The sequence below is a fragment of the Bufo bufo genome, chromosome 2 (genome assembly GCF_905171765.1).
Source record: "Bufo bufo chromosome 2, aBufBuf1.1, whole genome shotgun sequence".
NCBI lineage: Eukaryota > Metazoa > Chordata > Amphibia > Anura > Bufonidae > Bufo > Bufo bufo.
In genome coordinates, this window is record NC_053390.1 from 287,701,141 (window position 1) to 287,727,198 (window position 26,058).

Consider the following 26,058-nt stretch of genomic DNA (forward strand, 5'->3'; position numbering starts at 1 on the left):
ATGCTCAGCTTCAGCATGGATCGTTCACTAGGTCCTGTTACCTACAGGAGAACTGCGGATGGCTACGTTAGATCTAGTTCTGTTTCCCAAAGTGGCAGCAGTACTTTTCAATCGCAGACTCGGAGTCGTAGGAGTGCCCCATCTTACAGTGAAAGTCGTGAGTCCTCCAATGGGCCAAGGGATGAAAAGGAGGCTTTGCAAGGGTTGAATGAAAGGTTTGCTGGCTACATAGACAAGGTCCGAAGGCTGGAAGAACAGAACCAGAGTTTGCAAGAAGAGACAGAAGTCTTAAGGAAACAGCAGGCTGGCATCTCTGCCATTGGGCAGTTGTATGAAAGAGAGATAAGGGACATTCGCAATCAGCTCCTGAAAATAAACTCTGAAAATACTCAAGAACAACTGGAAACAAACCGACTTAATGAGGACATTGAGTTATTGAGGCTAAAGACCCAAGAAGAGGAGAGGCTGAAGGGAGAAGCTGTGTCTGCTGAGAGGGCACTTAGGCAGTACCTACAGGAATGCAGCTTAGAAAGTGAGCAAATTGGAAGGAAGGTCCAGGCCCTGCAGGATGAAGTAAACCACCTGTGCAAAAGCCACCAAGAAGATGTGGAAGAAATGCTTGGGCAGGTACAAAGCAGCCAAGTGACAGCACGTCAGTTTGGAGAATTGCCTGGATTGGAAGTGGCATCAGCTCTGAAGGAAATCAGAGCTCAGCTGGATTGCCATATAGGAAGAAATAACATGCAAACCCAAGAATGGTTTCAAGGTGAGTAAGCATAAAACATACATCTACAAGCCATCTACAGCAATCTGATATTCTTTGTCCTCAGTGGTTGCTGCATTGACTAATACTACAACATATTCACAAATAGCACTAGCATTATAGATAGCACTACGTTATACTATATTATTGTAATCTGCATTACATATTGCATAGTGGCTAGAAATAATCTGCACCTATTATACAGCATATGATTGTAGAATGTATACTGAGTCATGTAACGTGTAGTTTAGTCTGGTGTATGAAGTGATCAAGTAGATAATAATGAGCCCAGAGTAATGGATGGGATTTTACCTTCTGGCTAGGAAGAGGTTACATCCTAGCACATGAAAATCCTGAGTCATGTTTGGTCTCTGCACGGCTTCTCTACCGTCATCCTTTCTTGTGCCGCAATAAACCACAGTGAAGCTAATTTTCAATCATCAACCCTATACTGAAGGGAAATATTTTCCTAGTGGGGGGGTTTTGTATTTTTTAGCAGTTTTGTCTGCGTATTATACTGTATTTGTAGGAAAATATGAAAAATTTTGCCCATAGCTCTATAGCCAGGATTTGCATACAAAAAAAATTAAATATTTCAAGATGAAGACATTAAATTTGCCCTTAAAGGGGTTGTTAGAAGGGACCCTTGACAATAAGCTGATCAGAAAGTGTGGCCTTGTGGGGAACCACAATGATCAGCTGTAATTTGTGGGGGGACGTGGCAGTAAATGTGTAATTTATGTGCGGCATCACCACAGGGAAAATTAAACAGAGCACATTCAGATCAATGGATTGTCTGTATAATGCAGAACAGGACAGGTCCTCAAGGGTCGAAAGACTCTCTTTATATGCTCTTTCAGCACTGGCCAAGTAATGAGGATCCAGAAGAGAGGATCTTCTCTTAATATTGTATATGAAGGTGCTTTTACATAATTCTCTAATGGGGTATAGGAAAATGTATTTTCATAATTTTTCGAATGGGGGTATATACTTAAATGGGCTTTCTTACAGAACTTCTGTAAAGTGGTTCCTCTGGTTAGCAAAATGGTCACAGGCAGGAAACGTATTAAAATAATAAAAGAAGTTACACACCCCAGTTCAAAACCCTTCTGCTCCAACGCTGCCGCTCAGATCCTGAGGCTTAATTTACATGACTGCAGAGGTGACATACCATATACTGCACTTGACTGCTGCTGCCAATCACTGGCCTCTGGAGAATTATACGGCATACCGCTGCAGCAGAAACATGCTGTATACGTGTTTGTCATCACTGCAGCCAAGAACACGACTGGGGAGGATCAGGGCGGTGGCTCTGGAGCAGAGGGGGTTTGGACCAATGGGTATAAACTATTTTAACACCAGTTTTTTTTATGTATTTTTTTTTAAAGAGGACCTGTCACCACACAATGCAATGCAATCTGAAACCACCATGTTATAGAGCAGGGAAAGCCAAGCAGCTTGATGTATAGTTTTGTGGGAAAAGATTCAGTAAAACCTGTAATTTATACATTTATATCTCTGCTTTTTCCACTTCCTGATATCCCCTCCTTCCTGTACTGATAGCTGCTCACAGGGGGTGGAAAAAGCAAGGATATACATTTATAAATTACAGGTTTAATTAAATTTTTTCCCACAACACTGCATATCAACCTGTCCAGCTTCTGCTGCTCCATAACATGGCGCTCGCATTGCATTTTGTGGTGACAGGTCCTCTTTTAATTATGACGACTCCTTTAACGCTACACAGTGATTATTGTCCAAATAGCCCCAGCTCGATCAGCTTGTCCCCTGCGAAGCTATCATTAGACCATGGAAGTAGGTAGTCAGTAAGTAGTCAGGAAGTAGTTCAGGAAGTAGTTCCTGAAATATCTTATATTCTCTTTTACATGTTTTTTTTACATTTTCTCTTCATGGTTATTAACAGTTCAGTTAGAGAAACTGAATGAAGCGTCACATGTGAATACCCAAGCCATTCGTTCCGCTAGTGATGAAATAACCAGCTATCGACATCAGCTGCAAAACCAAATCACCCAGCTAGAAGTTCTGAAAGGAACCCAGCAGTCTTTGGAGAGGCAATGCATGGATCTAGAGGATCGCCACCAGGCAGAACTGGCATCTTACCAGGTAAGACCTGTCATCACTAGGGCTCTGAGATCCATTTTTGGAGCACATTTTGCAATTTTAAGCACACAGGTCATAACAAAATGATATAAGGGGTCAAAGAAAGAGCTTGGGAAAGGAAATTAAACTTTGAATACACCAAATGTATCAAGGCCCCCACTAGTGATCCAGTCTTTCACTGTCAGTCTATTAAGAACATATTTTATATCATCCCTTTAAAAATAAAAAACAATGTGAGTGGGTTGATCCATGTTCTTAATAGCCTGAGTGCCCTTTTGGTACATTTGTGGTATTCAAAATCATGGGTAAACTAAATAATTGAGCGCCATTATTTACAGATTTAAGGAGAAAGGAAGAAGACACGAGAAACAGGGAAAAGGATTGAGGCCTGTAAACATGTAAAGGTTTTAAATAAAGCAGAGGTGGACACTTTCCAAAAAAAGGTGAACTTGAGAACAAGGAGGCACAATTCAAAGCTAGAAGCTGGAACCATGAGGAGAAACATTAATTCATGATGCTTGGGAAAGACATAATTCATTCTAGGACAAAGAAGTAAAAAACAAAAAATAAAAAATAAAAAAAAAAACCATACAAACATAAAAATGGCTGAACAGAAAGTCATCTTGGTCTTTTTCTGCCATGTTTCTAACTGTAAACAAAATATTCTTATATTACATTTAGATGTGGTAAAACATAAAGGTTTCATTAACAGGATTGTACAGCCCTTACTAAGCGATGGCCTATCCCCATCACTAGCTGATTGGCAGGGGTCCAACACCCCACCAATCAGCTAGAGATGAGGATTGTCAAAGTGGAGAAGTGAAGGAAGCTCATTGCTACAGCACTGATTCCATTGACTTAAATGGGAGCAGAACTCTAGTAATGAGCTCTCTCCACTACAAGGTTGGGACCCGCACCTACAACGAGAACGGAGCGCGTAGAGCTGTGGCTCGAGCACCCCAGGTTTCCCGGGGTCCGTCTACCACCAAGCGCTGTTCCCTGCTGCTCCTATACAAGTGAATGGGAGTGCACCATGCACGCTCGGCCCCTGTTCCTATTCATTTCTATGGGACAGACGGAAATAGCCGAGCGCTATTGGGGGCATAGCCTAGCAATGATGGTAAAACCCCTTTAATGGTGTTGCCTTATTCTGTATTCCCTTAAAGGGCTCACGGATGTCATTGAAAGGGGTCTTTTGTTAGGGATCTTCCTTTTATGAGACCTATAAGACCCATGTATTATAGGGTTGGCTATTCATTTATAGATTTTTTTGTAAATTATTTATTTAGATTTTTCAATTTTCAGTTATCAAAATCATAACAAGCCATGAGGCGAATATCGGACATAGCCCAATAAATGATGTAGGCATACATTAAATGACAGTGGGCTAGACAGTTAAACAAAGCGCCCAAAGGGAGCATCTAACAGTTATCAGTAAAGCAGTCTCAAAAACTGGACATCTAATAGATATCATAGTGAGATGAAAGAGGGAAGAAAAATAAAAATAAAAAAAAATAAAAAAAAAGAAGGGGGGGGGGAGGGAGGTAGGGAACAGTAAGCTTCACTCTCACGCAGACGACAATAGCAATCGACACTCTGCGGAGTCGTGGAATTCAATCCAATGACTCCAGGTTTTAGTGAACATCTTCTCTGTGTGTCTCAAAGATGAGGTGATGTCTTCCATTCTCATGGTCTCCTGAACTTTGTTGATCCACATAGTGACAGTGGGAGCAGAAGGTTGCCTCCACATGCATGGGATTGCAAGCTCTCGCTGCATTGACCAGATGTCTTATCACAGATTTGCCATAGGTAGAGAGAGGATTCTCGCACTGATGGAGCAGGAAGAATGCGGGCGTCTTAGGAAGAACATAGGAGGTGAATTTAGATGTGATCAGCCACACCGAGTCCCAGAAACTCGTGAGAATAAGACAATTCCAGAAGGTGTGTAAGATAGTGCCTCTTGCAGAGCCACATCGCCAACATAGAGGTGAGACTGTAGGGAAAATGGCATTAAGTCTAGTAGGGACCCTATACCATCGTGACATGAGTTTGAATCCCGCCTTTTGGACATTGCTGGCTATAGAGGTTTTGTGAATGCAAGTAAACAATCTTACCCGCTGTTCCGGGGAAAATGTGATACCCAAATCAGTTTCCCACTGAGTGATATAACCGGAAGGAGGTTGGTCAGGTGGTGTGAGCAACAAGCTATACATCCGTGAGAGGGTACGTCTTGTCACCCCAGATTAGTCACAGAGGGACTCAAAGTCCGTCTTGTCACGGTTATACGTCGTCGCTGGAGGGAGTGTGGCCATGAAATGTTTAAGTTGTCGAGACTGCCATGGGTTGAAGTTAGGGGTCTCTGTTATCTCTGTGATCTGTTGAGGGGTGAGCCACGCATTCGAGGCAATCAGATGATGGGCCCTGAATTTGTTACAGTATGCTCGGTCACGAAAGGGGCCGCGTTCCATCCCAGGGGGAAATTGGGGATTACCCAGGATAAGGAACATGGGAGAAGGGGACAGGGAGACACCGGGACTATCCTGTATGGAAGAAAAGGCTTTCAGAGAGGGGCCTATGGTCGGGTGTAAACGCGCCTCCAGGGGGATATGGGCAGCTAACCATGGTGTAGCAGCTAATGGAGTAGGCAGGAAAGACTGTTCAACTGAGATCCATTGTTTGTATGCCTTATGGCGACACCAATCACAATTCTCAGGAGATGTGATGCTCTGTGGTATGTAAGGAAGTCTGGTAACCCTAGACCTCCTTCCAGCTTGGGACGGAAAAGTACTGATCTGGCTATTCTGGACGGTTTGCCGGCCCAAATGAATTGCGTCAGCATTTTGAGAAGATTGTGAAAAAAGAGTCTGGGGATGTGAACAGGCAGGGCTTGAAAGAAGAAGAGGATCTTTGGCAATATGTTCATTTTAAAAATAGAGACTCTACCAAACCATGAAAACGTGCTATTATGCCAACAGTCTAAGTCTGATTTTATGGTTCGAAGAAGAGGCGGGTAGTTAGCCTGGTATAGGTCAAAGAGAGTAGGGGGTCAGATAAATCCCAAGATATTTTAGTGATGATCTCGCCCATTTAAAGGGGAAGTTATCTGATAATGTCGCGACCAAGGCAGGTGGGAGAGAGATGTTTAAGGCTTCAGACTTCTGATAATTGATCTTAAAGTTCGAGAAGTGGGCATACGTCTTAAGTTCTTGTTGCAAGCTTGGTAGGGTAATTCTCGGGTTGGTGATAAAAAATAGCAGATCGTCCGCATATGCTGCGACTTTGTGTGAGGTCCCTTGGATCTGTAACCCTGAGATGTCGGGGTTCCCCCGTATGCGACATAAAAGTGGTTCCAGACAAATGACAAATATTAAAGGGGATATAGGACAGCCCTGTCTCGTTCCATTGCGAATGGTAAGGGGCGTGGAAAATTGGCCATTCACCTTGACTATGGCCGTAGGATTGGAGTAAAGATTACTAATACGAGCCATCATCTTCTCACCCAATCCTATGTGTTGCAGGGTCTCAAACATGAACTTCCAACTGACCCTATCAAATGCCTTTTCGGCGTCGGTTGATAGGAGTAGTGTTGGAATCTTAGAGGTGATGGCCTGGTAAATCATGTTTATCGCTCTCGTGGTATTATCACGGGCCTCTCTCAGGGGTAGAAAGCCTGTTTGGTCTAAATGGATTAATTTTTGGAGATGTGGTAAGAGACGGGTGGCTAGTATTTTAGAGAACAACTTTAAGTCCACATTAATCAATGAGATGGGACGATAGCTTTGGCATTACGATAGGTCTTTCCCTTCTTTAGGGACGACCGTGATGTGTGCTCTAAGTGTATCATTGGGGAGGATGGCTATTCATTTAAATGTAAAAGTGACCAAGTGGCAGCTTCACCAAGGGACGACAGTTGATTGTCAAGGCTTTTTAAAGCTGACTCGGTGATTATCTGATCAGCTTCCAGTAACAGAGGAATTGTCTAGATGAGACAACCTTGTAAAAGGGGCTCTTCATTAAATGAGTTGTCTGATTTTTACTATTGATGACCTATCCTCAGGATAGGTCATCAATATCAGATCAGTGGGGGTCCTACTACTGGCACCCCCCACAGATAAGCTGCCTCCTCCGCTCCGTTTACCTGCTGGCAGCAGCACTTGCAGCAGTGAGCAGGTGTAATTACAATTAACTAGGCTTCTGAGTTCCTTATTCCTAATCACCGCAGTCAAATTTGAAGGAAGTGAAGGTTGAGCATGAGTGATGCCACTCCATTTAAATACAGCGCTTAGCTGTTTCCACTGACCCCATATACAGTTGCAAGAAAAAGTATGTGAACCCTTTGGAATGATATGGATTTCTGCACAAATTGGTCATAAAATGTGATCTGATCTTCATCTAAGTCACAACAATAGACAATCACAGTCTGCTTAAACTAATAACACACAAAGAATTAAATATTACCATGTTTTATTGAACACACCATGTAAACATTCACAGTGCAGGTGGAAAAAGTATGTGAACCATTGGATTTAATAACTGGTTGAACCTCCTTTGGCAGCAATAACTTCAACCTAACGTTTCCTGTAGTTGCAGATCAGACGTGCACAACGGTCAGGAGTAATTCTTGACCATTCCTCTTTACAGAACTGTTTCAGTTCAGCAATATTCTTGGGATGTCTGGTGTGAATCGCTTTCTTGAGGTCATGCCACAGCATCTCAATCAGGTTGAGGTCAGGACTCTGACTGGGCCACTCCAGAAGGCGTATTTTCTTCTGTTTAAGCCATTCTGTTGTTGATTTACTTCTATGCTTTGGGTCGTTGTCCTGTTGCAACACCCATCTTCTGTTGAGCTTCAGCTGGTGGACAGATGGCCTTAAGTTCTCCTGCAAAATGTCTTGATAAACTTGGGAATTCATTTTTCCTTCGATGATAGCAATCCATCCAGGCCCTGACGCAGCACAGCAGCCCCAAACCATGATGCCCCCACCACCATACTTCACAGTTGGGATGAGGTTTTGATGTTGGTGTGCTGTGCCTCTTTTTCTCCATACATAGTGTTGTGTGTTTCTTCCAAACTCAACTTTGGTTTCATCTGTCCACAGAATATTTTGCCAGTACTGCTGTGGAACATCCAAGAGCTCTTGTGCAAACTGTAAACGTGCAGCAATGTTTTTTTTGGACAGCAGTGGCTTCCTCTGTGGTATCCTCCCATGAAATCCATTCTTGTTTAGTGTTTTACGTATCGTAGATTCGCTAACAGGGATGTTAGCATAGGCCAGAGACTTTTGTAAGTCTTTAGCTGACACTCTAGGATTCTTCTTCACCTCATTGAGCAGTCTGCGCTGTGCTCTTGCAGTCATCTTTACAGGACGACCACTCCTAGGGAGAGTAGCAGCAGTGCTGAACTTTCTCCATTTATATACAATTTGTCTTACCGTGGACTGATGAACAGCAAGGCTTTTGGAGATACTTTTATAACCCTTTCCAGCTTTATGCAAGTCAACAATTCTTAATTGTAGGTCTTCTGAGAGCTCTTTTATGCGAGGCATCATTCACATCAGTCAATGCTTCTTGTGAAAAGCCATCCCAGAACTGGTGTGTGTTTTTTATAGGGCAGGGCAACTGTAACCAACACCTCCAATCTCATCTCATTGACTGGACTCCAGTTGGCTGACACCTCACTCCAATTAGCTATTGGAGAGGTCATTAGTCTAGGGGTTCACATACTTTTTCTACCTGCACTGTGAATGTTTACATGATGTGTTCAATAAAAACATGGTAACATTGAATTCTTTGTGTGTTATTAGTTTAAGCAGACTGTGATTGTCTATTATTGTGACTTAGATGAAGATCAGATCACATTTTGTGACCAATTTGTGCAGAAATCCATATCATTCCAAAGGGTTCACATACTTTTTCTTGCAACTGTACATTGAATGGCGCGTCGGGTGCATGGTCAACCACTGCTCCCAATAACCTCCTCACTTTATTTGTACAGTGACAGTTGGGGGGCTCACTACTTTTAGTTTGGTGGGGGTCCCAGCAGTTAGCCATAAAATAACCTAAACCTAAAACTGAGTTTGAATTCTTAGATAGGTTTTAAATGACAGAATTGGATGATGTACACTTAATCTCTTAGATTAATCTTTATATAAGAAAAACCTTATATGAATTTAGGGGAAAGTGTAAGAGGCTCCAAGGGATATTCTTCCATTTACAGGTAGATCTAGCTGAAACGACAGACCTCTTTGGCTGCATAGCTCAGAAGTAGAAGTGAGTGAATCGACTCTAAATGAATCGGATTTATTATGAACTTCACAAAAATACGAATCCAAAGTTGTGCCAATTCATTTAGGATGAATTGCGCAGAATGGCACCCACGCCATTTTACGATGAACATTAGCAGGCAGGGAGGATGGAGATGGAGGATCATATGACCGTGGGAGGGGGGCATGTCCTGATTGGCTCAGAGACTGTCAGACAGCATGTGAGCCAATCGGGGGGAAGGATTTTGGCAGGTCCTTGAGTTTTTGGGCTAGTTCAGAAGGAGAGACGTCGTGTTGGCTGTGTCTGGCAAACAGCAATTACAGGCAAAAGCAAGTAAGCTTAGGGTGTTGTAAGGATACATTAGGGACATATTTAGTTAGCTTGATTAAATCAATAGGTAGAAAAGGCAGGATTTTATCAGACAAGGAAAGCATAGGGTCACTCAGAGTTCTGTGTGTGGGTGTATATGTGTGTGGGTGTATGTGTTTTATAGCAGGGAACATGCTGCAATTGGAAAGCTACTGCAATGACCAAAAACCTGCAGTGCCTGCATAAAAATCTTTTTTTTTTTTAGCAACCAGCCTTTAAAAAAAGGCTGCTGGAGCTACCATGGGCTGATATAAAAGTGCTTTCTTCACAACCATACAGGTCAGTACCTCTCTGTTATGTCCTTCATGATCCTGGGGCTGCTTCTCAGTGCAATAAAGGTTAGTAAGCAGATTCTCCTCCACTGTCTGTGGAGAGAACTGCAAACTAAACATTCAGTATGCACATAAGAAAACTGCTAAAAATGGACATAGAAGGGGAGGGATATTTAGTTGTGCTTCTGTCTGGTAATCATGGAAAAAACACTTGCAATTTTGCTACCGTTTAGTCAGTGTATCAAACCTGTGACTTCGCATTGCTAAAATAGGTCTCATAATAAAATGTCTGGTAAATGAGTGGAAAACAAAAGACCCGTGCCTCGTCATCTGCAATCGCAGCATCAGCCATACAGCCAGTATTAGTAGAAGTAGCAGCAGGCCACAGTTCTCCCTCACTTTTGATAGGTGCCAGATTATTATTCAGGACAATGAGAATGATATTGTGGACTGGCTGCATGGCTCTCTTCTCTATCACAGCAGGATGATGTCAATGTCACCTCTGAGGCTGACACCGTGCCTTTGAGCCAGGAGTTACTGCATTCCTCCTGCTCCTCCTCCTTGCAGGTCCAGAGAAGTCTTTCACTTGCATCATCTTTGTCTTCATTGCCTCCATCTAGTGGGCATCTTCTTTTTTCCTAAGACAAGGCAAGCACACGTAATCCCTGTTGATAGAAACATAGAATGTGTCGGCAGATAAGAACCATTTGGCCCATCTAGTCTTTTCAATATACTGAATACTATGGATAGCCCCCGGCCCTATCTTATATGAAGGATAGCCTTATGCCTATCCCATGCATGCTTAAACTCCTTCACTGTATTTGCAGCTACCACTTCTGCAGGAAGGCTATTCCATGCATCCACTACTCTCTCAGTAAAGTAATACTTCCTTATATTACTTTTAAACCTTTGCCCCTCTAATTTAAAACTATGTCCCCTTGTAGCAGTTTTTCTTCTTTAAAATATTCTCTCCTCTTTTACCTTGTTGATTCCCTTTATGTATTTAAAAGTTTCTATCATACCGGCAGTTTTGGATGGGGCCCTATAGTGTACCATTATGTGAGAGACATGGATTTGTCCCGATATGGTACATATACAGTCAATTGGTGGTTCCCGCGTCTATTCTGCATGTTTCATCGTGCAGTCATGTTCACATGACATCTGCATGATTTTTTTGCTATCATGCAATGGCCATGTGATTCGGGACTAGGCACTATGATGCGCATCCTGTGCGCCCTCTGTAACGCCGTAGGTATGGATGCCGGTCACGTGAGCACTCAGTAAGAGGTGCGTGCGCATTCATTTGACGTCGGACGTTGCGATGGCAACGCGGGGACGCGGTGTGCAGACACACGGCGGCGTGATGACGTCATTGACATGCACAATTCTCCCTGTGAGACGCCGATGTGGAGAACAGACACATTCGAGTCTGCCAGACGCTGTTCTTCTTATATAAGGTAAACAATTTGTATTAATTAGGCACAGACGGTCTGATTAGAGATCTGGCTGCTTTTAATTACAAAGATGTGACTAGTAGGTTGGGGCTTTTAGATGATTGGCTCCACTATGTGGTGGGAGTGGCTATTTATGAGTATTTATGGCTGCTATTTTCATTGTATACATGCCTGATAAAGGCTACTATGTAGCCGAAACGTCGTATTTAGCTTTTGTACGCACTCAAGGCTTCAATAAAAGAGACACCGGACATGCTGCTGTGATCCTTCTTTCTTCTGCTGTTCTGTGGACTGCTGTGGATCTGCGGTCTTGTTGCGGCTGATGCATTCCGGAATTAATTGATGAGGTCCGTTTGTGCTGCTCTACAACATTACTTGTACATGATTTAAAGCCAGTGACACACCAGTTGCAGGGTGGAATGTCATTGGTTTTAAACATCTCAAAACTAACCCTGCTGTGTAGCCTTGTATATTTTGCTGCATTATAGCTCATTATTATACTTCTGTATAATAAAATGTATTTGATTTGTATCTGTATTGCCTGGCTTACAGGGCGCAGGGGCGAGTTCCCAAAAGGCTCTGCTCACTAGCTACAGAGACTTAGAGCAACAATGCTTTCAGTTGCTCCCCTGGATGCTTCGCCTTTTACAATTCTAATACCTTAGTTAAATGTTAGGCTGTGGGTGGATTTGATATACATTAGCATGACAGCATCTCCATAGTTCTAATAGAAGTGTGCAGCAGCTTAGATAATGTAGTCAAAAAACCCATTAGAGACAGGTTTAAGCAGTACTGTTTTTCTCTTAGAAGCTGAAGTAAGTCCCCCGTCTCAGCCCTTGCGTTATGAGTTTTGTTGTATGGTAAGGTGGGATTGCGCACTTCAGACGCATGGAGTTTGGGCCATGTCAAACTAAGTACAGGCTGGGCGGTAGGGGTTCTCATCAGTGGGGAGACACAAGCTGTGCGGCAGGTCCTCGGATCACATGGGTTTAGGCAGTCACGAAGGTCTTTGGGCTGCTGGGGGGGGAATAGTGACACTAAGAGCCATTGATGAAGCATGGGCATAGCTGGGTCTTATTTGGTTGGAGGGCCAGGACAGGAATGCCTCAGACATTACTAGCTTGGAGCGCTGCAATCTGCCAGGTTACCAAACTTGTCTTCTGCTCCTAAGCTACATTATTACATCCTAAACATTTATGACAGTTCTATTAGACATACAACAATGAAATAGCACATTTTTTCAGACTATCCAGTGCAGTAGGAACAAAATGTTCCTATCTGAAACCTGTGTGTACAAATCCCTTTGTACAAACCAACACAAATAGGGGTCTTGTATTGAGATAGACCCATAGGGAAATAGAGAAAAGAAGGAGGGGGGGGGGGGTGATATAAGATTCCTACTATTTATCTTTCAATCTAAACCAACATTTTATTAAACAAATTAGATACCTTACTTAAAGGGGTTGTCCCGCCTTGGAGCCAACAACCCTTGGGGTCCTAACCTGTGCCACTGAGGAGAAAAAAAGAAAAAAAAACATACCCTACTCACCTGCCTGCGCTCCTGCCACTGCTTGGTCCTGGTACTTTTGGTCCCTGTACGATCAGGAACCGGCTTGGTCTCAGCGGTTATAGTGGTTATGGGAACAAGTTGTTTCCTGGTCTTGTGGGAACTGGAAGCGGCGGGGAACAGAGCAGCGGCAAGATTGCGGACAGATGAATGGGGTTTTATTCATCTATTTATATATTTATGTACAGGGGCACAAGTTAAAGGGAACCTGTCACTTAGAACGGGCAAATTAATCTACAGGCAGCATGTTATAGAGCAGAAGGAGCTGAGCAGATTAATATATAGTTTTATAGGAAAATATTGAGCAAAACTTGTATTTCATTCTTTTAAATTCCTGCCCATTCTGTGCTTTGAAGTCAAGGATGCAGTCCTATCTGTGATTGACAGATATCTCTGTATACACAGTCATAGAGAGATAGCTGTAAATCACTGACAGGACCGCCTCCTTGACTTCAAAGCCCAGAATGTCAGTTTCAAGGCAGTACAATACAACATGTATTGCACTGCATTGAACCAGGGATCAGACTCTCACAAGTTGAATGGGGACTAAAATAAAATAAAAAAATGTAAAGTGTCTTATAAAAATAAAAAAATAAAACTTTCAAGTATAAAAAAGTACCCCCCTATTCCGCTAATCAAGTCATTTATAATAAAAAAAAATAATTAAAAATTATATATATATATATATATATATAGATATATTAGATATCACTGCATCCACAACAACCAGCTTTATAATTGTATCATATGATCTACCCCATCAAGTAGACACTATAAAAAAAAATTACTTAAAAACGATGCCAGAACAGGCATTTTTTGGTCACCTCATCCCACAAAAATTAGCCCACACACAAGACCATCGCCAGACAAGAAAAAGGCATAAAATAGCAACACAAAAACATGATTCATCATCAAGTGAACACTGTAAAAAAAAAAAAAGAAAGAAAAAAACTCTATGCCAGAACAGCCATTTTTGGTCACCTTACCTTGCATCATACCAATGAAAATGTCAACTCATCCAGCAAAAAATGAGATCAATGCCAGAAAAATAAATATTGCTCTCAGAAAATGGCGACACAAAAACATGATTTCTTTTTCTTTTTTTTTTATTCTGTGTAAAAGTAGGAAACCATAAAAAAATATATACAAAATTGGTATCTCTGTAATCGTACTGACCGGCAGAATAAAGTTACTATGTCATTTTTCCCTGTTTATGTACCCTAAAATAACACCAATGATAATGGCAACTCATCCCGCAAAAAATAAGCCCTCACATAGATCTGTCGAGTAGAACTACCCCTAACGATTTAAGGGGTGTATTGCGTCTCAGATGGCAGAGGCTGGGCACAGCATATTAGGGACTGAAATGCCATATTTGTAAATAAAGGTTGTAATTCCTCAATCATTTCTGAAAAATACTTCTGCTGTCAAAATGTTCATTCCACCCTTGATAAATAACTTGGAGTGTAGTATCCAAAATTAGGTCACTTATTGGGGTTTTTACTGTACGAGTACCTCAGAGTCTCTGTAAATGGGATGAAAATCCGCATTTCAAAAGCCAAATACTGCTCCTTTCCTTCTGAGCCCTACCATCTGCCCATATAGCAGTTTATGTCCACATTTATGGCATTTCCATACCCAGTAGAAGCCACCTATAAATTCAAGTTGTGTGGTGTGAGTCTCAGATGGCATGAGTTGGGCACAACATATTGGGCACTGAAATGCCATATTTATGGAAATATTGCAATTTTTATTTAGCACGGTCTTCTGTTCATTAATTTCTGCAAAATACCTGTGGTGTCAAAATGGCCGCTCCACCACATAATACCTTTTTACTTCACCCCAGAGTCTCTGCAGTTGTTGGCAGCCAGTGCTGTATAAATCACAAAACTAGGCCTCAAATACACATGGTGCTCCTTCTCTTCTGAAGCCTGAAGTGTGCTCAAATAGTAGTTTACGACCACATAGGGGGTATTGTCGTACTCAGGGAAAATGATATAACAAAATGTGGGTGGCTTTTTCTCCTATTACCCAAGGGCTGACACAGACAGGAGAGGGCCCCCATGCAAGACCAGCACAGGGGTCCCTTGCTCTCAAACCGATCACTATAGAGCCCCTCAATTCCTTAGCTCAGTCCATTACATACAGCCTAAGGATACATGCACACGACCATATCCGCAAATTGTTGATCCGCAAAACACGGATGGCACCCGGAATGGGCTGCCCATAATAGAAACGCCTATTCTTGTCCTCAAAATGAACACAGGGCCACGGAACGGAGCAACGGATGCAGACAACACACAGCCCCATTGAAGGGAATGGGTCTGTACCCGAGCTGCAAAAAATGCGGCTCGGACCCAAACAACAGTCGTGTGAATGAGGTCTAACAGGCAGCAGATAGCAACCTTTAAGGTGACAGTGGGCCCCCTACCTCCTGGGCACCTGTGCAGCTGCACAGGTTGCACATATGGTATGTCTGCCCCTGCTATTACCATTTGTAAAAATTAAATATTTGAGTCTAAAACTACATATAATTTAAATACAATTACATTTTTTATTTCATATCCCAATCTTAAAAAAATCTACGAAGCACCTGTGGGGTCAAGCCAATCACTAGGTGAATTCCTTGAAGGGTTTAGTTTCCAAAATTGGTTAACTTTTGGGGTTTTACTGGTACCTCAGGGGCTCTGCAAATGTGACATGTCAACTGAAAACCTTTCCAGCGAAATCAGCCCTCCAAAAGCCAAATGGTGCTCCTTCTCTTTTAAGCCTTTTGATATGCCCATTCAGCAGTTTACGACCACATATGGGTTGGCTTTACCCATTTTTAAAATGGACAATGTGGGGCTAAAGCAGCATTCAATTGAAAAAAAAAAAGTCATTTTTCATTTTCACAGCCAAGTGTTTCTAAATTCTGTTAAAGGCCTGTGGTGTCAAAACACTCACTACACCCCTCAATAAATTCCTTGAGAGGTGTAGTTTCCAAAAGGGTCATTTTTATGGGGTTTCCATTGTAGGTGGGTTGCCATATACAGGGAAAATGCTTAAAACATTGTGTGGTGCTTTGGGAGAGGTAACCCTTGTGAAAATGAAAAATGTGGGGCTAAATAAACATTTTATTGGAAGAAAGGAAATTTATCATTTTCACAGCTAAGTGTTGTATGAAATACCTGTTGGGTCAAAGCGCTCATTTAGAGGTTTTGTTTGCAAAATTGGGGCACTTTTGGGGTGTTTCTACTGTAGGGGTATTTCAGGGTCTCTTCAAATGTGACATGAAGCCCAAAAACCATTCCAGCAAATTCTGACCTCCAAAAACCATATGGTACTTATTCCCTTCTGAGCTCTGTACAGTGCCCATACAGCAGTTTATGACCACATATGGAATGTTTTTGTAAACTTCAGAATCAGGGTAATAAATATTCAGAGTTGTTTTGCTGTATTACATAAAACAATGGATTAAAATAGAAAATCTGCAAAAAAAAAGAATTACATTTTTAAAGTTCACCTTTATGTTGCTTTAATTCCTGTGGAACACCAAAAGGGTTAACAAAGTTTCTAAACTTTGTTTTGAATAAATTGAGTGGTATAGTTTCTAAAATGGGTAATTTATGGGCGGTTTTTATTATGTAAGTCCCACAAAGTCACTTCAAATCTGAATTGGTCCTTAAAAAAGTTGGTTTGGGAAAATTTCTAAAATTCCAAGTGTCCTAACATCCTAAAAAAATAAAATGACATTTATAAAATAATGCCAACGTAAAGTAGACTTATGGTGAATGTTAATGAATAACTATTTTGTGAGGTATTACTATCAGTCTTAAAAGCTGAAAAATTCAAATCTAGAAAAATGTCATTTATTTTGGATTTCTTTTTAAAAATCGGAGTAGAACATATCCACCCAATTTTACCACTAACTTGAAGAAAACATTCTCAGAATCTGTTGGATAAGTAAAAGCATAACAAAGTTATTACCACATAAAGTGATATGTCATCCATAAGATGAAAACTGACAGGGAGGGATTAAAGAGTACCTGTCACTACAAAATGCAGATTGCAGGCAGCATATTATACAGCAGGAGATGCTGAGCAAATTGATAAATAGTTTTGTAGGAAAAGATTCAGTAAAAAATGTATACATTTAAATCTCTGCCATTTCTGATTCTATTGTTCATGGTCAGGTGTTATCAGTCATTGACAGATATCTTTATATACACACACACAGGGAATGCTATCAACCCTAGTTAATACCTCCCCTGTGCACATCTACCAGTGACTGACGACTATCTCTGTATACACACTTACACATAGAATATTATCAATTACTGATAACACCACCCACATGTACATCTATCAGTGACTGACAGCTATCTACCGTATGTATACCACACTTACACATAGAATATTATCAATCACTGATAACACCTCCCGTGTACAAATATCAGTGACTGACAGGTATCTATGTATACACACTTACACAGAGAATGCTATCAATCACTGATAACACCTCCCCTGTGTACATCTATCAGTGAATGACAGCTATCTATGTATAAATACTTAAAGGGTTTCTATCACTTTGTTTCACCTATTTAGCTTTCAGACACTAGCGATCCGCTAGTGTCTGCTTTATCTAACCATCCTAATATAACTGTTTATTGGGCAGCCGTTTAGCTAAAAAAATAACTTATATAGATATGCAAATGAGCCTCTAGGTGCTATGGGGGCGTGATTAGCACCTAGAGGCTCCGTCTACCTTAACAAACTGCCGCCTCCCAGCGCGTCCCTCCAGCCCGCCCATCTCCTCCGGAATGCGATGCTCCTCGTATTCGGCGCATGCGCAGTGAATGTCTGATCGCTTTCCTGCTCAGACATCTCCACTGCGCCTGCGCCGATGACGTCATAGTGCTCCGAGGAACAGGCGCAGTGGAGATGTCTGAGCAGGGAAGCGATCAGACATTCACTGCGCATGCGCCGAATACGAGGAGCATCGCATTCCGGAGGAGATGGGCGGGCTGGAGGGACGCGCTGGGCGGCGGCAGTTTGTTAAGGTAGACGGAGCCTCTAGGTGCTAATCACGCCCCCATAGCACCTAGAGGCTCATTTGCATATCTATATAAGTTATTTTTTTAGCTAAACGGCAGGACAATAAGCTCTTATATTAGGATGGTTAGATAAAGCAGACACTAGCGGATCGCTAGTGTCTGAAAGCTAAATAGGTGAAACAAAGTGATAGAAACCCTTTAAACAGATAATGCAATCACTGATAACACCTCCCCGTGTACATCTATCAGTGACTGACAGCTATCTATGTATATACACTTACACAGAAAATGCTATCAATCACTGATAACACCTCCCCTGTGTACATCTATCAGTGACTGACAGCTATCTCTCTATACACACACATACATGGAATACAATATATACACTTAAGGTACCTTTACACAAGGCGATGATCTGTATGATTGAGCGACAAACGAGTCGTTACTTGGTGTAGTGACTGTTTCAATAATGACCCTTTAGATTATCGTTCACACAATCATAATTTCGATTACATATTCCATCTTTTGTAAAGCAGACTGTTGCATTGAAACAAAGCGAAATTTTAGTGACGTGCAGTGACCGATTCCTGTTTACATGTATGAAATCGTTAACGTCCATTGATGATTTTTGTGCCCACACAAATGATCGAACCAATGAGAAATCTACCGTCAGTTGTCACTCTATCATTCATTGCTTTTACACTGCTCGATAATTGTGCAGTTTCACTCAACTCAACAGTAATTTACACGATATTCCGCTCGTGTAAAGGTACCTTCACACACAGAATGCTATCAATCACTGATAACATCTCCCCTGTGTAAATCTATCAGTAACTGACAGTTATCTCTGTATGCACACTTACACAGAGAAGGTTATTAATCACTGATAACACCTTCCCTGTGTACATCTATCAGTGACTGACGGCTATCTATTTATACACACTTACACAGAGAATACTATCAATCAAGGATAACACCTCTTCCATGTACATCTATCAGTGACTGAAAGCTATGTATACACACTTACACAGATAATTAAATCACTGATAACACCTCTTCTGTGTACATCAGTGACTGACAGCTATCTATCAATCACTGATAACACCACCCACATGTACATCTATCAGTGGCTGACAACTATCTCTGTATACACACTTACACAGTGAATGCTATCCATCACTGATAACACCACCGCTGTAACACCTACCAGTGACTGACAGCTGTGTGTACACACTTACACAGAGAATGCTATTACTAATAACACCTCCCCCATGTACATCTATCAGTGACTGACAGCTATCTCTGTATACACACTGTAATGGCGTGGGCTCCTATGACCAGGTTTGAAGAAAGTCAGGGACACAACAAAGTCTCTTCAACACTGTTTATTGCTTGTTCCAGCCAACTTACAGTTCATTTACAGCCGGATCGCAGCCGAGTCAGGTAATCAGTTCACAGGCCAGTGTTTGCGTCACACGTGCCTTGCAGTGTGTGATCTGCAGCCTCTCACTCCACAGACACACACTGCTTCCTGCTGCTCACTTTTAAAACACAATCGTGGACATGAGCCACGTATAAACCCTGGAGTGGATAGTGGGGAGTAAGCACTCACCCAGTTCTTTGCTTACTCCCAGTAAAAGCCAGGCCCAGATTAGCTGATACCGGCTATACTAGGTAGCAACAGTGTCCACCATCTATCTTAGTGGACACTAAGTAAGTCTTAGGTGCATCACAGCAAACTACAATATGTATCTCCTTAATAGGTTTCTTGTACCATTCTCGGAGATACATACCGTTCTTCATATATGAGGCCTGTCACTGCCTCACAACACTTACACAAAACTATATATCAATCTGCTCAGCTCCTCCTGCTCTATAACATACTGCCTGCAGATTACACTGCATTTTGTGTTGCCACGCCCTTTTTAAACTAATTGCCTTCTATATTGAAGCTCTTGTCTAAGCAGTAGACCAATGAGCCAATCATCTGAAACAATATATTAACTGACTTGTATAGATGCTATGTCACTGTATATCCATTGCAATTACCCAACCATCACTCAAAGTCATGGCACCATTTTTGCACATGTTGTACTGTTATAGTGTTAGGAATGTATATGGCTCACAATTAGCTGTTAGAGGGGTTGTCCAACCCTTTATAAGCTATCTGATTGGTAGGGGTCCAACAGCCTGCACCCCCGACGATCAGCTGTTCTGGCACCGGAACTACACAGATTTGTCCATTGTGCAGTGGATAGAGCAGTTTACTGCAGTGCTGCTTTTATTGACTTCAGCTCTATCCACTGCACAATGGACTTTGTAGGTCCAGTGCCATAGATACTGCAGAATCGCAGATCAGTTGGGGTGCACAATGACAGACACCTGCCAATCAGGTAGTAATGGTATATCCTGAGGATAGGCCATCACTTGTAAAGGGTTGAACAACTTTAACTGTGGAACTTTTGAGGGCTTTTATTCTCTTATATTTTTGTTAATAAAGTACTTTTTTTGTATCCAGGAAACTTTGCATCAGTTGGAAAACGAACTAAGGAACACCAAGTGGGAAATGGCTGCTCAGATACGAGAGTATCAAGATTTGCTGAATGTCAAGATGGCTCTGGATATTGAGATTGCAGCATATAGGTAGGAATGGTCTTGCCTTTGAAGAAGCACTCTCAGAATTTTTTTGTCCCCATGTAAGTGTGCTGGTTTAAATGAATGTTTGTTTAACATTAATTGTTCAGTGTCCATTACTTTTGGCATTTAGATCATGTGACTTCTCCTTGAGACTCACAGATTGCCACAGAGTCTGCCGTATGAACAGGAATTCTTTTTGTCTATTCTGTCCAATGAGATTATGTATACCAGCACACTTCAAATTTCCAGGAGTGCCTCTTTAAATCTAAAGCTGTAATCAATTTTAAATGTATATGAGATCTTCAAAGTTCCTACTGAAGTCTACAAATGTTTTCTAAAAAAAACAAAAAAAAACTTTTAGAACAATTTTACATTAAATTTATTGTTTTATACAGTCCATCTACATGTTCATGAAGAATCCGAAGAAACCCCCTTTTGCAATACAAGCTGGCCTCTTGATCAGCTGGCCTCTTGATCAATTGCAAGAGAGGGACAAGAGCGTGAAAAATGGTAGGCTGCGTACCTATTGGTAGGGAATTATAAAATCACATAACTAAATGAAGGACTGTTCATTCAAAACTATGAAGCTGATCTTCAGTGACCAATATTGCTGCACATTTTGAATAAATCACTTTGGGCACCAGCAGAGCTAGTCCTACCATTAATCATCTGATCTGTGGGTCTGGCATCACACACTCCAGCATTCAGCCGTTATCACCATGGAAAGCTGCAGCCGCTCCACCAGAGAAAAACCTGCTTTTTGTTAGCGACTGTCTGCTATGGTGAAGTGGAATTCTATTAACATCTATGGAACTGTTCCTCTGTTATTGCTCCAGGGAACATACAGTGGATATAAAAAGTCTACACACCCCTGTTAAAATGTCAGGTTTCTGTGATGTAAAAAAATAAGACAAAGATAAATCATTTCAGAACTTTTTCCACCTTTAATGTGACCTAGAAACTGTACAACTCAATTGAAAAACAAAACTGAAATCTTTTAGGTAGAGGGAAGAAAAAATATAAAAATAAGATAATATGGTTGCATAAGTGTGCACACCCTTAAACTAATACTTTGTTGAAGCACCTTTTGATTTTTATTACAGCACTCAGTCTTTTTGGGTATGAGTCTATCAGCATAGCACATTTTGACTCGGCAAGATTTGCCCACTCTTCTTTGCAAAAACACTCCAAATCTGTCAGATTGCGAGGGCATCACCTGTGCACAGCCCTCTTCAGATCACCCCACAGATTTTCAATCGGATTCAGGTCTGGGCTTCTTCTTCTTTTTTTTAAATCAGATCATTTTTATTGAACATTTTACAGTGTAAATACACGTTTTATCACATTACATACAAGGATGACATAGAGACATACTGTCCATAGGACTAATAACAAAAAGGACACACAACTATGTGTAGTAATCCAGTTTTGGGCTTCTTCTCCTAGTCAAGTCATTCCTTTGTTGATTTGGATATATGCTTTGGGTCGTTGTCATGCTGAAAGATGAAGTTCCTCTTCATGTTTAGCTTTCTAGCAGAAGCCTGAAGGTTTTGTACCAATATTGACTGGTATTTGGAACTCTTCCTAATTCCCTCTAGCTTAACCAAGGCCCCAGTTCCAGCTGAATAAATACAGCCCCAAAGCATGATGCTGCCACCACCATGCTTCACTGTGGGTATGGTGTTCTTTTGGTGATGTGCAGTGCTGTTTTTGGGCCAAAGACATCTTTTGGAATTATGGCCAAAAAGTTCAACCTTGGTTTCATCAGACCATAATACCTTTTCCCACATGCTTTTGGGAGACTTCAGATGTGTTTTTGCAAAATGTAGCCTGGCTTGGATGTTTTTCTTCATAAGAAAAGGCTTTTGTCTTGCCACTCTACCCCATAGCCCAGACATATGAAGAATACGGGAGATTGTTGTCATATGTACCACACAGCCATTACTTGCCAGATATTCCTGCAGCTCCTTTAATGTTGCTGTAGGCTTATTGGTAGCCTCCCAGACCAGTTTTCTTCTAGTCTTTTCATCAATTTTGGAGGGACGTCCAGTTCTAGGTAATGTCACTGTTGTGCCATATTTTCTCCACTTGATGATGATTGTCTTCACTGTGTTCCATGGTATATCTAATGCCTTGGAAATTCTTTTGTACCCTTCTCCTGACTGATACCTTTTAACAATGAGATCCCTCTGATACTTTGGAAGCTCTCTGTGGACCATGGCTTTTGCTGTGAGATGCGACTAAGAAAATTTCAGGAAAGACCAACTAGAGCAGCTGAACTTTATTTGGGGTTAATCAGTTTAAATGATGGCAGGTGTATGCTGACTCCTATTTAACATGATTTTGAATGGGATTGCTTAATTCTGAACACAGCTACATCCCCAGTTATAAGAGGCTGTGCACACTTATGCAAACACATTATTTTAGTTTTTTTCTTTTTCTTCCCTCCACCTAAAAGATTTCAGTTTGTTTTTCAATTGAGTGGTACAGTTTATTGGTCACATTAAAAGGTGGAAAAAGTTCTGAAATGATTTATCTTTGTCTCATTTTTTTACAGCACAGAAACCTGACATTTTAACAGGGATGTGTAGACTTTATATCCACTGTATAAAACAACTGGGTGTTACACCATTCCCTTTTTTAATAAGTTGTGTCCCTTACACAATTGGACACTATATCAACACTGGCTGAAGAGTGTCAAAACTGTAGGAACACACCACTTTGACAAGGGGAATTCTAACATTAATAATTGACATGTCGGGAATGCTGATCCTTTTTATAGAAACTGTTCACCTTACAGATTTCAGTCTGTATTTGAAACCATAAAGAGTAAACTCTCTATTCAGTAAGTTGTAAATAATAATGTTCCTCTTAAGCATTAAGCTATAAGCTATAACTCTGTATCTGTATCATATCCACAATATTTGAGATGTTAAGGTAAGGAGAAATGCAAAACACAACATTTACCACAAAATATCTATGAAAATAACTGATGAACCATTTTTATTTACTAAAATAGCATTAAAAGCAGCACAATGCAAAATATATATATGTGATGTATTTGCAACTGTTGTATTTGTACAGATTTAAACTAAGAAAATGTGATTTTGAGGGCATTATTGTTGGGAGAAATTAAAAACCAAATTTTACCAATTTTCCTTCGTAGAAAGCTACTTGAGGGAGAAGAATGTCGTATTGGAACCAGTTTTGACCATTTTCCATTTGATGCAAGAAGCCCAAGGTTACCTAGCACACCGAAGCACATTAAAGTAAAAAAGGAAGAAAAAATCAAGATTGTAGAGAAGTCAGACAAAGAGACAGTTATTGTAGAGAAACAGACAGAAGAAACTCATGTGACTGAAGAGTTGACAGAGGAAGAAGTGATCACATCTCCAATAAACGAACCTGAAGAAGAAAATGAGAAGATAAAAATAAGACCAAGCAAATATCAAGAATTAGATGACCAAACTGAGGTTGATGAAAAAACATCTAAGAAAGATGAAAAAGCAGGACCAGCAAAGAAAGAGGAGGTCTCTAAGAATGAGGAAAGGGCAACAGGCAAGAAAGAGGAAAAAAAGCCAGTCATCCATGAAGAAAAGCCTGACACTAATGAAAATGAAGGTCAAACAAAACAAGATTCAGGAAGGAAAGAAGATAAGCAAATGGTAATCAATAAGGAAGAGAAAGGAGAGAAAAAGGAAGGGGAACATGCAAAGTCAACAAAAAAGGGAGAGTCCATTAAAATAGATGAAAAGGCACAAGAAAAAAAAAAGTCACCTAAAGTAGAAGAAAAGGCAGAAGAAAAGCAGCAAGATAAAGAAGTGGAAAAAAAGCCAGCTCAAGCAGAGGAGAAAAAAAAACTGCCTGTAAAGGAAGATGAGAAAAAGTCACCTAAGGAAGAAAAACCAACAAAGGTAGAAGAAAAGCAGCCAAAGAAGGAGGAGGAAAAGAAGCCATCTAAGGCAGAGGAGAAGAACCCACCTGAAGCTGAGGAAAAGTCAAAAGTAAAAGAAGAGGACAAAAAGTCAACTAAAGAAGAGGAGAGGAAAAAAAAGCAGCCTGTGAAGGAAGAAGAAAAAAAACCTATGGAAGAAAAGAAACCTCCTAAGATGGCTGAAAAGCAGTCAGAGAAGTTGGATGAAAAGAAACCATCTACAGTAGAGGAGAAGAAACCAGCTCAGGTAGAGGAAAAGCAGTCAGAGAAGGAAGATGAAAAAAAGCCAGCTAAGGCAGAAACAAAGCAGCAAGATTTGAAAGAGAAAACTAAACCAACTACAGAAGAGAGGAAGGAAAAGCAGGTAGAAAAGAAGTTATCTAATGAAGAAGAGAAAAAAACAGCTAGTAAAGATGAAAAACAGACGTTGAAGGAAGAAGAAAAGAAGTCTCCAAAAGCAGAGGACAAAAAAACAACTAAGAAAGAGGAAAAGCAACCAGCAAAGGAAGAAGAGAAGAAGCCATCTAGGGTAGAGGAAGAGAAACCATCAAAGACAGAAGAAAAGCAACCAGTGAAGGAATTGGAAAAAAAGTCAGCTAATGTAGAGGAGAAGAAAACAACAAAGGCAGATGAAAAGTCGCCCCAGAAAGAGGTTAAGCCATCATCTAAAACAGATGAAAAGACATCAGTTAAGACAGAAGAAAAGCAGTCAGTAAAGGAAGAGGAAAAGAAGCAACCAAAAGCAGATGGCAAAGAAACAAGTAAGAAAGAGGAAAAACAACCACCAAAGGGAGAAGAAAAGAAGCCAGCTGTGGTGGAGGAGAAGAAGTTAACTAAGGCAGGAGAAAAGCAGCCACTGAAGGAAGAGGAAAAGAAGCCAGCTGTGGTGGTGGTGAAGAAAACAACAAAGTCGGATGAAAAGCAGTCTGTAAAAGAGGATACTAAGTCATCTAAAGCAGATGAAAAATCACCAGTTAAGACGCAAGTGAAGGCAGAGGAAAAGAAGCAACCAAAAGCAGAGAATAAATTAATTGTGGAGGAGGAAAAACAACCAGTTAAAGAAGATGGAAAGAAGTCAGCAAAGATAGAAGAGAAGAAATTAACTAAGGCAGAGGAGAAAAAAACAGATAAAGCAGAAAAAAAAGAATCTGCTACGGAAGATGATAAAAAAGCATCCAAATCAGAAGAGAAGAGGCCAAGCAAAGAAGCAGAAAAGCAGCTAGTCAAAGAAGAAAATGGACCAATTAAGGCAGAAGAGAAGGTACTAAAGATGAGTGAGGTAAAATCGGACCAAGGGCCTAAAAAAGAGAAATCCCCAGTGTCAGAGCAACCTACTAAAGAGAAAAAAGAAACACGGGATAGCCCAAAGTTACCCAAAAAGGCCTTGGAAACAAGTACTATAAAGTCTAGTGGAGATCCAAAAACTAAGCTTGAGAAAAGTGAGAAGTCTTCTGGAACAGATCAGATAGCAAGTAAGCTCTCTCAAGAAGCAAAGAAAAGTGAAAAGTAAAATAGCTTATAAAACACCAGCGCACACGGATGGTTGGAACCACCAAAAAGGTCCCAAAAGATCCAAGAATCATGCTCTGGAACTGTCATTTTCAGAGACGCTGCTTTGATGTGGTGAACCCCACTGTACTG

The 26,058-nt window shown here is 41.0% G+C and overlaps 1 protein-coding gene across 1 annotated transcript; it reads left to right on the forward strand.

Annotated features, from left to right (window-relative positions):
* On the forward strand, positions 1 to 26,058 carry NEFH (neurofilament heavy chain). The gene is made up of 4 exons (XM_040419691.1): positions 1 to 766; positions 2,688 to 2,887; positions 20,365 to 20,489; positions 23,650 to 26,058. Exons 1-4 carry the CDS (start codon positions 1 to 3, stop codon positions 25,925 to 25,927), a joined length of 3,369 nt encoding a protein of 1,122 aa, XP_040275625.1. The 3' UTR covers positions 25,928 to 26,058.